The 17,125-nt window shown below is 42.0% G+C and overlaps 1 protein-coding gene across 4 annotated transcripts in view; it reads right to left on the bottom strand.

The window, feature by feature from the left end:
• Positions 1–9,974: 9,974 nt before the first annotated feature.
• Positions 9,975–17,125, bottom strand: part of znf827 (zinc finger protein 827) — a 69,214-nt gene continuing 62,063 nt past the window's right edge. Inside the window, exons 11-15 of one of the 4 annotated variants that reach the window (XM_077570860.1) lie at positions 16,854–17,020; positions 15,218–15,430; positions 14,248–14,425; positions 13,417–13,469; positions 13,141–13,288 (exon numbers count right to left, since the gene is read on the bottom strand). In XM_077570860.1, coding sequence (XP_077426986.1) covers positions 13,421–13,469; positions 14,248–14,425; positions 15,218–15,430; positions 16,854–17,020 — 607 coding nt within the window. In that variant the 3' untranslated portion in view covers positions 13,141–13,288; positions 13,417–13,420. Of the gene's footprint in view, positions 13,289–13,416; positions 13,470–14,238; positions 14,426–15,217; positions 15,431–16,853; positions 17,021–17,125 lie in introns of all 4 variants that reach the window. The other 3 variants (XR_013294781.1, XM_077570859.1, XM_077570863.1) reach the window with 3 other exon arrangements.

Genomic DNA, 17,125 nt, shown 5'->3' with positions numbered 1-17,125 from the left:
GAGACATTAAGGCTTGATGATGTTCCCATTACTCTTGAACACCCTGTGGCATCGCTTGTGGCATCCTGGCGGCAGTCATGTTAATGACAGCGCTCGTCATGGTGGGGTGGGGGGTTGGAGAGCGCCTCCTCAGGACACAAAAGGCAATCACGTCTTAATCCGCGGCTTTAATTGGCGGCCAAGACCCCCGTTCCTCCGATAACCCGTCCCCCTGCACCTTTATTATACCGATTTTGAAAAGTCAACCCTCGAAGTTTGAAAACAGTGTGAAAATTGGTAGACATTTCCATTTCCAAAAAGACACAGGAAGACTGCCATGTTGGAGAAGTAGAGAATAGACCGATTACCGATATGGTTTTTCAGGGTCGATATCAATGCAAATTATTAGTAGTCAGGCAGGCCGATATTTAGAGCCGATATTCATTTTCAGTAAAAAAGGGAGGGAAAAGATATTGTCATCATTTTTTTTTTAAAGACAAATGTCAATCTCGGCTTTGTTGCAATAAACACATGTTTATTGAACAATTTTTCTGACTTTTTTCTCAGTTTTTTATTTATCTTAGAGAATAGACATCCTTATACATTTCTAACAAAATGTTCAGACCTCCAAAGTTGATCAGAACGTCTTAAAAAGTGAAATGGCAACTTCAACAAGTAAAGCTCTCTATAGTTTTCTACAGTAAATATTTAAAAATACCTGAAATTTTAAACTTTCACATTTCTTTGTTTTAATGTTGAACAAAAACAAATTGTTCAGAAGGTTCCCAAGGTCAACAGCATCTCATAAAGTTAACTGAAAATTGAACTACCGTAAATAGTGCCTGAGATTAAAGTTTAGTTTTAGATGTACTTTTTATCGGCTGTCAGATGGTTTAAAAAAAAAAAAAAAAAAAGCCGACACGGATATTCGTCAAAATGCCCAATATCTATAAAAAAAAAGAAGGAAAAAGCGAATTTTGGCGATTTGGACGTTTTGACCGTATATTACGTCACACGTACGTTTGTAGTCCCAAAGCAATGTCGGACAATAAAGTAAGGTGCGTTCGAAGGGACGACGAAACAGAAATCTTTGTGGAATTAATTAAACAAGCGAATATTAATGCGATTTTAGATGGAAAACGGCTAAGAAACGCTCCGGTTGCGGTACGTCACCGCACGGCGCGGTCGCTTCCTGGTCTTCTTCTTTTTTAAATTACGGGTGGATCACATTTCTATGGTGTAATAGCGCCACCTACAGCGGCGGAGTTCCCTCAATATTCGCAAAAGAAGAACAGATGGAAACAGGCATAAGTCGCATGTCCATTTTGCGCATTTTCTGTACAATCGCTTCAAATTTTTGAAACAATTTGATGGAAAGCTGACTGGTGCGTTTGTGTGCATGCCAGCAAAATGATGACTGACCATAAAATGTGAAATTGTAATAAGTCAGCTCCACAAGGTTAGCGCTTGAGCAAACGTGTGGCAGCTTTGATTTTGCTGCTCTGTTGGTAACCTTCCCGCACGCCGTTGTCTTTATCCTCCTGTCATGTGTCCCTTGGACCCCCCCCCCCCCGCCCTTTCCTCCTCCGCCGCTGTGCGTGACCCCTCGTTTCCCTCTTGCCAGTCTCTATTATTTCTGGCTGCCCAGTGGCCCGGGTTATGACAGGTAACACTGGGCCGTACGCTCTCCAGCTCATGTGTGGGTCCGAATGAACAAATGAAAGGCATACATCTCCACATTTTGTGAGATACAACACATTTTTAAGGTTTTTTTTTTTCCCCTAACGGAAGTCATGTACACATAAAAAAAAAAATAAAATCCTAAACAGAAATAAGTTTTTGTCAATAAGAAGCATGTAGCTCAAGAAAAGCATGCAGCTCCAACTTTTATACCTTGTTTTCCTTTTTTATCTGAAACTATTTTTATGTGCAATGAAATGCATGTTCTGGAATATTTTTTAAAATATAAAAAAACCTTTTGTTTTATTTCAAAGTTTATTCCCCCCCAACAGATGTGTAGTTTTCTGTAGAAAAGAATGTGACTCCAAATTTGTTGACTTTTTTTTTTGTTTTTATCTAAAACAATTTTTTGTTGTGTCCAATGTACAGACAGTATTTCCTAATTTTAACTCACCCCCCCCTTTTTTTTTTTTTAAATCCAAAGTACTTTTTTTGTTATGCCAAGCAAATATCTCCATATTTTGTAAAACAAAATAGTTAATTTTTTTTGCATTTTAAAATAATTCGTTTTCACCCAAATTACAAAACAAGAAAATACGCATTTCGGATAAAAATGAGAAACTTCAGCCAAAAATATAATCTTCACCCACTATGAGACTACGTGTGGATAGTTTTGAAACCCAATTTGGCAACGCCGACAATAAAGTTTAAAATGCGGTTTATGTTCAAATTTCCTAATCTCGCACTAAACCATTAATTCCCTCAATGTTTCTGTCAAATTTGCTTTTGTAGCATCCGCAACTTTTCGACATTCTAAATGTGGCAAGTTGTGTATCAACCAGCCGCGTATGTTGCGTCCATACAGCGGCGGCAGTTCTTGTTTGGCGGTGAAGGTGGCGGTTATCGATTCCCGCTCGACTTGTTAATAACCTGCACGCTGACAGCAAATACATCACGCAGGAAATATGTGTTTGTCCTACCGGTCAATTTGCTGTGACCTTTTTTTTTTTTTTTTTAACCATGACGAGATGCAAAATTGAATTGATTTCAATCATCGCAACCTCCTCCGCCGTCGTAGATTTTTTTCCTTTGGTGAATTTGACCCACAACAGAACAGGAGGTCTTGAAGTTGTAGCACGAGTGAAATGTCGTACCGCAGCAGTTTGATTGGGTTTGGCCAACATCCGCTTTATATGAACTATGATCGTTCCAAAAGTTCAACTTTGCGTTCGGTGGGGACGGCCGGGCTATGCTATGGCAGCCGTCGAGTTAATTGCCAGTTGTGTCCTCCTCTTAGCCCAGGACAAGGTGGCGGCGTCACCCCGGTCGTCCATCACAGGTTGTTGCTAATCGTGGCATGTGCCCGGCTCTCCGTTTGATCCCGGGCAGCCGCCAGCAGCGCTGCGAGAAGGGCAGCGGGGCCAGTGTCGGTTTTGTCACACCACATTTCGGAGGTCCTCTGCCAGGGCGGCGCCACACGTTTGTGTCCTCGCCGGGGCAGCGCCGGACGCGCCCATCTGCCCGAATCGTCGCGTGCGGCAGACGATGTGAAGCCGGTCGCACCGCTGGCCCCGCCAACTGTCGGCCAGACGTTGGCCTTGGCTGGCACGACTGTGGGGAAGCACAGGTGTCGCTTGTTGGCCGTATGAACTCCTCTCCAGGAGAGGCAGGATGATATCTTAACTATATGACAACTTGGGCTGGGAATCGCAGAGGTACAATTTGTGATGAGTTATCATTATTTCATAACCGCAACATTATTGGTATAACACTTGGAGAGGGGAGAATTGCACCAAAATACGGAGTAACTCAAAATATCGTCTAGTTTATTTTATTTAAACCCCCAAAAAATGGGTTAAACGAATAACCCACAAAACAACCCATTTTTTAGGGACTGACTCAATATTTTGGGTTATTTAAACCAAAAAGTTGAGTTAAACGAACAACCCACAAAAAAAAAACGTTTTTAGGGACCAACCCAATGTTTTGGGTTATTTAAACCAAAAAGTTTGGTCAAATGACTAACCCACAAAACAGCCCGTTTTCAGGGACCAACCCAATGTTTTGGGTTATTTAAACCAAAAAGTTGAGTCAAAATAAATAACAACCACCCACAAAACGACCCCAATTTTTTTTTCCATAACATTTTTGGGGGACCGCGCCAAAAACACGAAACCTATTTTTGGGGTTATTAATTTTAACAACCCCCCAAAAAAGTTTATTTTTTATTATTATTATTTTTTTAAGTTTTTCAAAACAACCAATCTTTCGTTATTCATTTCACTCAACTTTTTAGTTCAAATGATTAACCCAAGCAGTTAGGCTGGTCCCGTTTTGGCCCAATTTGGGTTATTTTTGGGTTGTTTTTAGAGTGCATTGTCCCAATGGGGTAGCGCACGAATGCTATTTTTAGACCGCAAGGTCACGCGACTTTAGCAGCTTGAACCGGAAGGAGGTGAAAAATGAAGCCGGCTCGTTGACGACCTACGCTAGTAGCGCTTGTTTTGTTCTCGTTGATCTCCGAGGGAAAAAAAACCAAACACAAAATCACAATATTACAACTACGACACTCTCTGTATATGTTCTTGTTGCGTTCCAGTTTGTTAGCTACACTGAGAAGACACAAACTCATTGTGAAGCAATCGTTTCTCCCTTCCTGACCTCAACGTGCAGGAACGCCACGGATGGATGGCGTTTCATTTCCGTGAGCGATTCTCTTCTTCAAATGGGGACGCATGAAGGGATTCCTGATTGGAAGATGGATGATTGTGCAGCTTTTCCTTTAATTGATGGAAGATGGCCGATTGACTTAGCGTTAATGAAATCATTAGAAGGCTCATCGGGGCTTCCCCGCCCGCCGCTTGCCGCGTATCCCACCATAAAACCCGGCGCTTTTGGGGCTTTCTTGAAAGATACATTTATGAAAAATTGCGTTGCGATTGGCTGCCGGGGTTTTCGTGTGGTGGAAGTGGGCGGGGGCGGGGGCGGGGGGCGGGGGCGGGGGGGCAGGTCAGCCGAGGGAGTCGACATTCTACTTCATTAGTCAGCGCGGGAAAATGAGAAGCTTGATTAGTTTGGTCTTGACCTCGTAGTCTTCCGTTAATCTCTCTTGGAAGTTCCTCGGGTGGGCTCAGGCGGGCTGCAGAGCTCAGCCGTCCGGGGGGGGTTGGGTGGGGGGGACTCTTCATGTGTGTCATTTACTTGAAGCAATTTAATCCTCCCTCAAATAGATGCTTACGTTTTCCCATCAAGAAATAAATAGCTTGTTTTAGGTACCGCAGTGGTAGAGTAACTGTCGTTATTGTCTGTTATTATATCCCACAGGTGTGCCAATTGAACTTTGATGTGATGAAAAAAAAAAAACTCCGTAATATCATACTTTATAAACACATGCAGCAATGACATATATAAATACAATTAAATGTTTTTTTTTTTTTGGTCAAACCGCATCAATGAAATGCTAATCCTTTTGTTGTACCTATTTCGGCCACCTGGGGGCAATATATGATATACAGATGTTTCTACTGTTCATCCCGGCGTGGTTATGAATCCCGCAGGAAGTTCTGCTTTGTTGTATCAGCCAATCATGACCTGGCCAGAACTCCAGTGAGATTCGCACCAATCAGTGGACGATAAAGACAATATGACTGAATACGGTTCTATTTTTATTACCTTGTATAATAAACCATTTGAGATGCTAATTAGTGTTAGCATTAAGCTAGTGTGCCTTTTCTTTAGGCAGTTTGGCTGTTTGAAATACACAAAGTGTAATTCTTTTGCTTTGAACTCATTCACTGCCATTGACGGCTATAGACGTCAAAAATTCATTTGAACTATTTCTATTAGTTTAACTCCCCCCCCCCACTTTTGTTAACAAGAATAATAAAAAAATAATTGTACATTTAGACCAGATATAAAATTTGTGATTAATCATGAGTTAACTATTGAAGTCAAGCGATTAATTACAATAAAAAATTTTAATCGCCTGACGCCCTAATTTTAATAACCTTTTCTTTTTTTGAAAAAAGATTATTTTAAAAACGAAAAGAAAAGATGATTAAAAATTAGGTTTTTGAAAAAAGATTATTTAAAAAAAAAGAAAAGATTATTATAAATTCAATTTTAATTCACGATTAATCACAAATTTTATATCTGTTCTAAATGTACAATAACAACTTTTTTCTAGGTTTTTATACTGTTTTTATACGCTGTAACGAACTGCAGTGTGGCACCGTGCCACCGGGTGGCGCCTCTTTGTTTTTGTGCGAATCTACCTTCAGCACTTTTTTGTTTTTTTTGGCTGTGAATGTTTTTGACACCGGGGAGGCACCACAGTTTTTATTTAATTTTTTTAAAAGTGAACCTGTGGACTTCCAGTTGCTCTCCCGTATTTGCTCTCTCGTATTTGCTCTCCCCCACTGCGCCGTCGCATCAGCTGTGTCAACCGCAGAAATAAACACCCTCCTTATTTTCCCTTTAAAAGAACAGTAACTGTAAGTATGTCAGTTCAAACACGCCATGTCGGGAGGGAGGGCGGAGTCAGGTCATCGTCATGGTAACAGCCATGTTGTGGGCTGACCCGTGTCCTCTTTGCCCCTCCTCCGCCCCACGCTCTGGACCCTTTTACAGCGTCATCTCCCCCGAACGTCAGCCCCCCGCTGCGATTTGTGAACCAGATTGCTGTTGAGCCCCCCGCTGAGAGACGTGCACATGATCCACGAGGCGGGCGCAGCAGGCGTTAAATGGCGGGGCCAAGTCTGGACGGAGCTTGAGGACGGTGACGGAGGCGGGACAGTGGCGCTGTGGAAGGAAATTTGGCGACGTAGGGACCAGGGTGGGAAGTTGACTGGCTTTTTCTGTCACTCTTTGAAGGAACTTCTTTCGTCCGATTGTGTTGAAAACAATTGTGTATTTTATGTCACACAAAATATTGTCTGTAAAATATTTACATGGAGTCGTTCTATATATAGTAAACCGCTCTCTGTTGCGGATTTTGGTTGTCGTACCATTGTTGACCACTATATGGTGGCACATTATATAGTCTGCAACTAAATTTGACGTAAAGAAGATTGAAAACAGGAAGTACCGTATTTCAAGTCACCCTTGTTTTTGCTGGATTATTGACTTGCAACCCCAATCCTGCTTTTTTTACGCCGACAAAAATTGACGGCTGTTCATTTCATAATGCGCATCTTAGATGTATATTGTGAGAGTTAAAAAAACAAAACATGATCACTGTAAAAAAAAAAGAAGAAAGATTTGCTTTATTTTAAATTATAAGTAAATTTTACAAAGAAAGATTTTAGTATATTTGACCAGTTTATTAAAAAAAAAAAAAGTTACCTAAGCGTTGAGGAACAAACTCATGACCTTCAGCAACTCTACCACCTGGGCCATGCCACTCTTGCTGTTTGCCACTATATTGCATTGCTGGCGTGTCCAAAAAAGCGGGTCTCTTGGAGGTGCGAGGATTCCGGACACCGTCAATATCCTAACACACAACAGGAGCGGCTCAGGTTGTGGAGTGGCTGACCCTCAACTTCAAGGTTGTGGGGTTTGTTCCTCAACCCTTGATTAGCTTTTTTAAAAAATTTTTTTTTTAAACAAACTGGTAAAATGTACTCAAAACTCTCCTTGTAAAATTTTCTTTTTTTTAACTTTTTTTTTTTTTCAATTTAATATTACTCTTCTTTTAGATATCCTCATGTCGCAGCCTTCAGAGGCTCCACAAACATGCTGGATCTTCTGACTGGCCAATTTTGCTGGATCTCTGTGTGAAAGCCGTGGGAAGGGGAGAAAAACAGTCGAGATAAAAGCACGGAGGTGAGCATGCAGCGGAGCAAAAAAAAAAAAAAAAAAAGGCGGGAGAGGGTTTTTCCGGGAGCTCCCGCCGACGCGAACTCGTGTCTAAGCAGCTTTCCTCAGTGGGCTGGGTCACGGCGGGTCACGGCAGGATTACACTTTTGGCAAACAAGCGGGAGCTCGTCTGTCTCCCGACTCCCCCGTGACGGCGCACAACCGTAATAAAGCCGCGGACCCGCAAACAAAAAAGCTAACGCGCTATTGATCCAGGGCGGCCCTGATGGTGTCGAAAGAGCTCGTCCGTGCGGGAAAACGCCGACCTTATCCTGCAAATTTCTCAATTAGTCACCAGGATGTTATATCAGGACAGGATATTTGGACATTTTGACAAACAACCATTCACACGAATATTCTTATTCCTTCAGCACGTTTCATTCTCAGATCACAACTGGACTGTTGTGCCTGTCGTCTTCCAATCCGCAACAAGGTTATCATAGTTAAAGGGATGCTTGACTCATTGAGCCATTTTAAGCAGTAAAAAGTTAGTATATTTGATCGCTTTTTCACGGGGGCATCTGGAACGTAAATCTTGCAATAAACAAGGGACTTCTGAATACCAAAATATCCTTTTTATGCCAATGCACACAAACAAACAAGGAAGTTAACCAGAACTGAAATAATTAAAAAATAAAAGTCAAACGAGATTTTATATATATATATATATATATATATGTACGAATTTATTACAGAATAATTTAAGGTTGATTTTAGCTGAGTTTTTCAGTGAATAAAACAGGATAGTAACCCCCCCCCCCCAAAAAAAAAAAAAAAACGATCGGTGACTTGGCCAATTTCCAAATTCCAAACAGTGAATACGTGGGGGTTTACCTTACTTTGACAAAAGCATGTAATTGATTGCGAGCCTCAGAACAAGACGTGCTGCCCCCCTCCCCTCCCCAAAAAGCATATTTCGACGGCAAATCCAAATGAGTTTTTCTCCTCCTTTCTGCTGCTGTTGGTGGACTTGATAGGCGTGGCACTGCGGGCGCCTTCATCAACACTCGCACTTGCGGTGAGGTCAGACGAGCCTTCCGCGCCGCTCTCAACTTAATTAAGCAGCTTTCGCACACGCTCCAGGAAGACTCATTAACACGGCAGCCGGATGAGGAGATTACACTTCTGATGGCGGCTGAATTTCGCCAGGCTTGGGGGTCAAACGACGACGATCCCTAAACCCTTTTGAAGGGAACTATTATGGGAAAATTGACTTTTGGAATGTTTTGTATACAAATAGTTGGTAGATGGTGGTTGTCGAGCAGTTTCGTTAGATTTGCATTCAAAAGGCTAAAATGGTTAAAAAAAAAAAAAAAGCTAGCGAGCTGCGCCCATATGATGAGAGTCTTTTACTAGCGTGAAAGCTAACGTGATAGAACCCGCCGCAAAGGAAGCGCTCCCGCCCATCCAAGGTGTTGGGGTAGCCGCGGGGGCTAACGCTGATGAATGACTCCCTTAATGTCGCCAAACACTTTATCTCTGCTTCATCTGTTTTCATTAGGCAGTGGCGACCTTTGGCTGGCCGCGAACGTGCCGCAACTTTCATTATTAGCGCAACTCGCGCCCGCCCTCCCGTAAAAAAAAAAAACACGGCGCGACCGATCGGATTCCTCCCGATGACGAGGATAAATTAGAAGAAGTGACGTGAAAAAAAAAAAAGGGGAGATGATCCTAACTCGCATTTTAAGCCTCGGTGGAAAAATTTGATTTTAATTTCCTAGCGCTGCCTTTTTTATTTCCTTTAATCGTCCTCGAATGGATATTGAAAGAGTTCCATGAGGACCACCAAAAACTTAGTCGAGCGTAGTCTTTTTTTTTTTTTGTAGTTGCAGAAATGAGGCAAAGACCTGCAGCCAGGTCAGGCCCGATTCCTAGCTACCGCATGGCTCTCCCACTAAGGTTGATTGGTTCAGTTTGTTATCTTTATCATAAATGGATTCATGAGCTGCTCCCTCAAAATTGTGAGCCAGTCTTTTGAAATGGAGGAAAAAAAAAATCATAATTAAAAATGGTGCCGCAATGGCTCTAAAAGTCGCCAGCCCGCCGGGCATCTGCCTTGTGCGCCAGATGGCCAGTCCAGCCCTGGAGATGTGTATACCAACCATTAAAAAGTCAATTTACTATCTTTGAGCCCATTTAAAGCGTATCAGTAATACTGAAAAGTACTTTTAAGACTTTAGGAAAGTGTGAGGAAACAAGACAAGAAGACTTGCTAATATTTGATGTAAGCTTTACTTTCAAATCCTGTTACATTTAAATCCGGCATGTTGAACATAAAAAGAATACCAAAAAAAAAAAAAGTACAAATGATCTATTTACCAATTATTGTCACAACCCTGTACAGCCTTAACCATGGAGTAATAATAATAATAATCATATAAAAAAAAAGCTTTGTACAGCATATACCAATTGTTACCAAAGCAGATGCAGTGGGTTGAACCCCCTCCCTCCATCCCTCCCTCCTCCCCCATCATAAAAACGCCCCTAACCAAGAAAACAAGTGCGAAGATGCTAACTGAGGGACCAAGTGATGAGAAGTCATGCTAACAGCAGGGGAGTGCAAAGTTTTCATACCAAAAAACATATGCAAGGCTCAAATAATTGCTTATTATTATTACTAATGTTTGTTTTTTGGGGGGGGCTTGATTGAATTGCAACTAGCATCTAAAAAAAAAGACACTGATAGCGACTTGGCAAAGAACAGGGAGACAACAAAACAAAACAGGACGTGACGGATTGCATCCTAACATCACGTCCCGCGGCTACGTACGTTTTGGTCGAAAAAACAATTCTCTCGTACAATCTGGCATCATTTAACGTAGAAAATAAAACGATACAAAACAAGGGTTGAAAAAATGCATTTGTGTCATGGGCAACAAAAAAAAATAAGGGTACAGAAAGAGTCCCTTTACAAATAAGGGATTCAGGCTTTGAAGGCCACATGATGATTTTGTCCAGTAAAAAACATGTACATCCACATTTTAGGATATTTAGTAAGATATAATTTTTTTTGTGTGGGGGAAAAAAAATCTTAACATTTTTATTTAAGAAAAAAGCTTTTCTTTTGAAGTTAAAATGGTTTTCCTATTTTTGTAAAAAAAGAAAAAAAAGAGAAAATTTCTTCTATTTGTTTAAAAACAAAAAACATTTCCTGACCTTGATATAATTTTTTTCAAGTTTACATTATTACAAAAAAACTAAACAAAATGTGGAGATACATGCTTTCATCCAACAAGCAACTTAACGAGTAAAGCTTTTGAAAAAAGTCAAAATAGAATTTTAAACAAAAAGCTGTGCCGCACTATTGTATTCCGAACACGTCCGTCGAGTCTCATCGTGACATAAAAGTGCAGCGCTGTGCAAAAGCAAAAAAAAACAAAAACAAAACGCTGATCACAAATTTAGCCTGGGGGCCCTTTGAGCTCCCAGGATGAGCTTCACCCCTGACTCTCTAATTCACACAATTTGCCTCCATTTAACGATAGTGCCTGCATGGGCGGAGCCTAATGGTGTCTTGATTGAGTTGTTTTTCCCAGCCAGCACTTTCGAAGGGTTTTAAGTGCTTTTGCCTTAGACATGCTCATGAAATTAAGTGCAAAGTTGATCTTTTGAGGGGCGGGGTCGAATTCAACAAATAGGGATGGGCATGATAGTCGATCAGAGATACTGATGGTGTTCCACAGGGCTCTGTACTCAGTCCACTCGACAAAAATCTCAAAAGTACTTGGTTGTAAGAAAAGAAGGGAATAGCAGGCTGGTCCTTGGTTTATGACTGTACTGATATGAGGTTACAAATGTGCCTAAGAACACAACATGGTGCAGAAGGCTCAGAATCAGTTGGCGCCATATTTACTGTTTATCAGTTGATTTACTTTATAGCCTTTAAGTGTTTTTAATTGAAATATTTACTGTGATTTTAATTGTGAATTTACAACTATGTTAGCGTAGCATAGGTTTCCGACTTGTGTACAAATTTGGGTTACATTACAACTCGGTTGTAGAGCAAAACCCTCCTGGATTTGTTGTTAAGGCAAAATGCTTGATTGTGACATCAGCTCAGGCCTACATCCACGATTATTAATTTCTGGCATGGCAACAGCTGAGGAACTTTCATCAAATGCCCATCCTATAGTAAGTGTGTCTGCTGAAAGTTGAGGGATGATTGATGGTTGTTAGTAAAAACATATTTCATGACAAAGGCTCAGTAAAAAGAAACGATAAACAAAAACTTTTTTTCCTTCCTTTTTTTTTTTTTAAAAAGAGGCAATTTTCTGTCTTTTTACCAGCACACAAGATGTCCCTGTTCACACTGTATTATTTTTTTTTTTTACATCAACAAAAATACATTCATTCAAGTCATTTTGGAACATTTTTTTTCTAGTTATTTAGCTTCTTTTTTTGTACACAAAAATTACAAAAAGCTTCCAAAAAGCACCATTTGAATCGGCTCTGCGGCGACTGGCCGTGCTGGAACTCCAGCCAGCCGCCTCCGCTAACCCGTTAGCACGGTATATAATCTTTTTGTCGTCGGGGATCGGGTGAGTGCAAAAATGATCTTCAATTGGGATGTTTGTCAAATGTTTAGGTTTGATTCTCATAGCTTAGCAGTAAAAGAAAAAAAGAAAATAAGAGGTGACGTCAGGCAGCAGCTAAGCATAACATGGTTTGACCATCATACAAAAAGAAAATGACCAAAATGAAAAAGATGGACAAAAAGGGGCTACAAAACTATGTACAAGATTGATAAATAAGTGCGTGGTTTGAGGCGTCTGCTTTGGAAACGAGCCTTTATCCGTTTCATTGGTTCCGTCTGCGCCGAAAAAACCCGACCAAAAAGTCAACGTTAGCTTTCTAAGCTAGCTTGAAACACAGAAGAGGCATGCTATCTCGATGCAGCTTGAAAACGAGCTAGAAAACGGTTAGCTTCCTGCGGCTAAGTGCTCCTCCAACGTAGCCGTCGTCAAATTCAATCAACTGAGGGGGGAAAAAAAGCAGCTTTTGGATATAAATGTTTTCTTTTTCAACCTGTTAGCATGTACAGCTCTTAGAAATGTTTCTGGTGGTCTGATTGAAAAAAAACAAAACGAGTCAAACAGTCTCGGCCCTCTCCGTGAGTCCCAGGTAGGCCAGGAAGGAGTGTTTGTGTGAGGCGGGAGAGGGGGCGGCGGCAGGGAGGCGGGGCGAGGGCTGGAATGTGAACTTGTGGGTGAACAAGGTGGTGAGGGGGATCAGGTGCGCCCGCTGGCAGTTCCTGTACGGCTCCGCGCCGTCGCTACTGTGGGGGCGGGCCAGACGGGGGCCGCCGCCCAGAGTGCGGGTCATGGCGACGGAGCGCAGCGCCCGGGACGCGGCCAGTCGGCCCGGCGTCTTCCGCCCTGCCCCGCCGCCTCCCTCCTCCGCCGCCGCCATTACCGCCGCCGCCGCCGTCGTCGCCTGGGCCCGGGGTGCGGGCGGCGCGTGTTTGAGCCTCTTGTGCAGGTTGAGGTTGTCCTTGCGCTTGCAGCGGTACGGGCAGCGGTCGCAGTGGAAGGGCCGCTCGCCCGTGTGCACGCGCACGTGCTCGATGAGCTTGTTGGCCGTCTTGGACAGGTAGCCGCAGCGCTCGCAGCGGTAGTGGTTGCCCAGGCGGTGGGCGCGCGCGTGGGCCTCCAGGGAGGGGCGGTCGGGCCACAGTCCCTGGCAGATGCGGCAGCGGTGCTCCGTCTGGAGGTGCGTCTTCAGGTGGCACTCCATGGCCGCCGGACGACTGCTGGAGTAGATGCAGAAGGGGCACCTGCAAAGGGGGCGGGGTCGGGAGAGGACAGGAGAAGAGTTGAAGGAGGCGGTGCCGGCGTGGACGCGGCCGGATGTTGATCGTGATGGACGGGAGGGGGCGCGGGTGAGGAATGGAGCGGCACTTACATTTTTAAATAGCACCTTTCATCTGCTCTGGGCCCCAAAGCGCCTCACAAACCCTGCAGAACAGAATCACAGGGTTTTTCCTGCATATGAAATTTGGAGGCGGCCGCCTGCGTCTAATTTCAGGCTTGAAAACCTCTGACATCAAGACAACTGATACTTGACCAGCCTCGTGATAATTTGGCTGTCGTCTTTTTGTTTGTGGTTTGACGCCACAGCGACGCTGGATCACTAACAGGTGGGAGTTGCTCCTCAAAACTTAAGACAACGGAGAGGAAGATGAGGAAGATTGACGAAGATGAAGATGAAAACAAAAAAATAAAAAAAGGGCAATGAAGAGGAAAATAATTGGTGTGGATGACAGATTTTCTTTCCTAAAACAAATACGCCGGACAATTTTCTCAACATAAATCTTAAAAGAAAGATGATTTAAAACAAGTGTTTTGAGTTGCGAGCGTCGTCGTGTAACAAATTAAACTCATATCTCAAGGCACCACTTCAATAATACACAGAAAAGTTCGGAATTAGAGTCATGAGAGTCGCTAAAAAAAATACTGTGCTGAGTGCTATGATCCCGTGGGCTCCCCCTACCGGTGTAAAGCATTATCGCACCACTGTTAATAGCAATATTAGCATCGATGCTAACTTCTAGCTTCTTCCACCACGTGAGTTGAAAGGGTTCATTTCAGATTTTTGGGGGGATTTTCGCCAACATTACATGAATCTGTGTAAACATTCCCTCAATGACACCATGTCCAGTATGTGTATGTGTGTGACGGGTGAGGGAGGATGGGCGGAGTTTAGGAAAGGTGTGACTGTACTTGCTTTCCTTACTTGAGTCCTCCGGTAGGGACGCTGTGACATTTCTTGTGCTCCAGCAGCTGCTCGGGCGTCTTGAGGAACTTGTGGCAAACGTCGCACTCGAACATGCGCGTGATCAGGTGGATCTGCAGGTGGCGTTCGTACATGCTGCGCGTCTTGCACACAAACGTGCAGAACACGCACTCGAAGCCTGGCCAGAGGGATGTGAAAGTTGGTGGGCGTTAATTTGTACATACACTCATCAATAATTAAAAAAAATCATTCATTCATTAAAATTACATCAAATTAAAACAAATTAAAAAAAAAATATATATATATATATATATATATAAAATTACATTTAAAAAACTAATAATATATATTTTTTTAAATCAATAATAAAAAAATAATAATCTCTTTTTTTTTTTTACAGTTTCGAGAAGCTCCAGCGATTAGAAAATTGCATTCTACAACATTGAGAAGTTAGTTTGAATTCCAGTAATTATTCAGCTCAAATTTTTAATAAAGACAAATATAGCACTATATGGTATAAAACAATAGACAATGAAAAGAACGTATATAAAAAAAAAAGTACCTTAAAGATTTTTTTTTTCCTTTTTACTTCCCTTTGAGTGGACTGTAATTGGTAATACAAATCATGGTAACATTGCCACTGTAGGAAGTGAATTTTGTTGTAAAATGAGGACCCCCCTGTGAATAGATACTGTCGGTGTTCCACAAGGCTCTGTACTAAGTCCACGCAACATCAATGTCAAAACTACTCAGCGTTCCATTAGGAAAGATAGAATCAGTGGGTCCTCTGTTTTAGAATGTCCCAACATTTAAGTTTATGAGGTCATGGAAACCTCAGGTTGTGCTGTATTATTTTACTGTTTTGCACTCGATTTCATTCAGACTTTCGGAAGTACGAAAATGTTTTCCCTATGTTCCACAATATTCCCAAGTCGAGGCACGCCCTGCATTTACATTTCAATCCTTTTACCTTTATCGGATTTGTCCTCCGTTCCCGAGCCCGAGTGGCTCCCGGAGCTGGATTGGCTGCCTGCCAAGGAGGGCGGGGCCAGCAGGCTTTTGAGTTCTTCGCCACTGCCGTGCGTGAAGTCGCCGCCTTCCGAGCTGTTGAGCGAGTCGCTGAGTGCCGAGAGGGACGACGACGTGCTCTTGGTCTCGCTCAAAGGACTCCTCGAGTTCAGGCCTGGAATGTTACGAGACGAGAAGATGACACGTTTTAATAACCTACATTTGACACATGAGTTTTTTTTTTTTTTAAGCCAACTTGGCTATAAACCTGTTTTGATTAACCAAGTTTAACTTCACTGCAGGGTTATTATAGTTTTTGAATTTGCATTATAGTTAGTTTGTATTTAGTTTTTTCATTTAGTTACAGGGATGTGATTTGACCAAAGTGAAATTATCGGAAAATTTAGCCGGGGGGGGAAGCATGACCAAATAATTATATCATGACCAAATGAAAAGTAACTCATATTAGAGCATACCACAAATGTCTTTGTTATAGCAGAAGATGTTATCTGTCGGAGTCATGTGCATACACAATGAACTACTAAAAAAAAAAAAAAAAAAAATCGATTTTGGGGGGGGGGGGGGGTGGGGGATAAAAAAAAGCGGAATTCCGCGAATTAGCGGAAAAATCACATCCCAGTAGTTAGTATTAATTAAATTAAATTAATTAGTTTTCAGGGCGGCCCTGTGAGTTTTTATTAGTTTTAGTTATTTTAAAAATGCTTAGTTTTTGTTTTTTTTGCTTTAAAAATGTTGTGTATTACTTGTGTGCAATATTTAATAAGCAAATAAAAAAAGCAACGCAATTCTTACCGAGCGTTGAGTTTCGGCTGAATTAAATGAAAAAAGCAAGCAAGGCGAGCCATTGGAGCCAAAAGTCAAACACGCAAAATTGTCGTCAAAAAGCGATGTCATCGCTGAAGGTGCTTTTCTATTGGCTGCTGCTAGATGACATCACTTTTGTCCTTATTCGGTGAATATTGAAATCAATATACTTAAATCACATTTAAAAATCAACCCCAAAGGCTCATGTATTAAACTAATCACCAAAGACGGAAGTTAAGGACATTTTCCACTATAATTATAGTAAAATGTAGTTTCAAAAACTTTTTTTATTTTTTATTTCGTTAATGAATTTTTTTTATCTATTTTAGTTTCAGTTAACTCTTTGACTGCCAGACGTTTTCAGAAAAGGGATGCCGTGGGTGCCAGCCGATTTAAGCATTTTTGACTGATCTTTCAAGGTCCACAGAAAATTATGTGTTTGGACTATGGAAACACACATACTACCAAATGAAAGATTGGACTCTCATCTTTCATCAGAAAAAAAAGTTTGTTTCTACCTTATTCCGTTTTTGAGTAATCAACAATAGAAAATGGTTAGTTCCACCTCTGTTTTGAAAAAAACGTCTTTTAACGTCTTTGGCACTCCTCCATAGGATTTTACTAAACGTTATTTAACGTTTTTGGCAGTCAAAGAGTTAACTAAAACAACCTTCACTGTAACTTTGTTTTATTCAACCAAGTCTGACATTGCTTGACTCGCCAACAGACGTTTGGAGTGAGCTATTTTTTTATTTTTTTTGAAAAGTGTGTACCTGCGTGTCCGGTGCTTATGTGGCTCTTCATGTCGCCCTCCTCCATGCACACAAAGTCGCAGACGCTGCAGCAGAGCGAGAACATCCACTGCTCCTTGTCCACATGGAGCGACATGTGGCCCACGAACTGGGCGTTGAGCTCCGTCTGGAAGCCGCAAACATGGCAGCTGCAAGCGAGCGCAAGAGAGAGAAAAAAAAAAGCGAGTGAGACGCTATGTGTCAAGCAACGCCAGCACGCATTTGCGAAGTGGCGCAGCTTGGCTTCCTTTGAG

Source organism: Vanacampus margaritifer, chromosome 7, assembly GCF_051991255.1.
Source record: "Vanacampus margaritifer isolate UIUO_Vmar chromosome 7, RoL_Vmar_1.0, whole genome shotgun sequence".
Taxonomy (NCBI): domain Eukaryota; kingdom Metazoa; phylum Chordata; class Actinopteri; order Syngnathiformes; family Syngnathidae; genus Vanacampus; species Vanacampus margaritifer.
The sequence above is the reverse complement of the archived record's forward strand: the minus strand, read 5'-3'. Positions and strand labels throughout refer to the sequence as shown.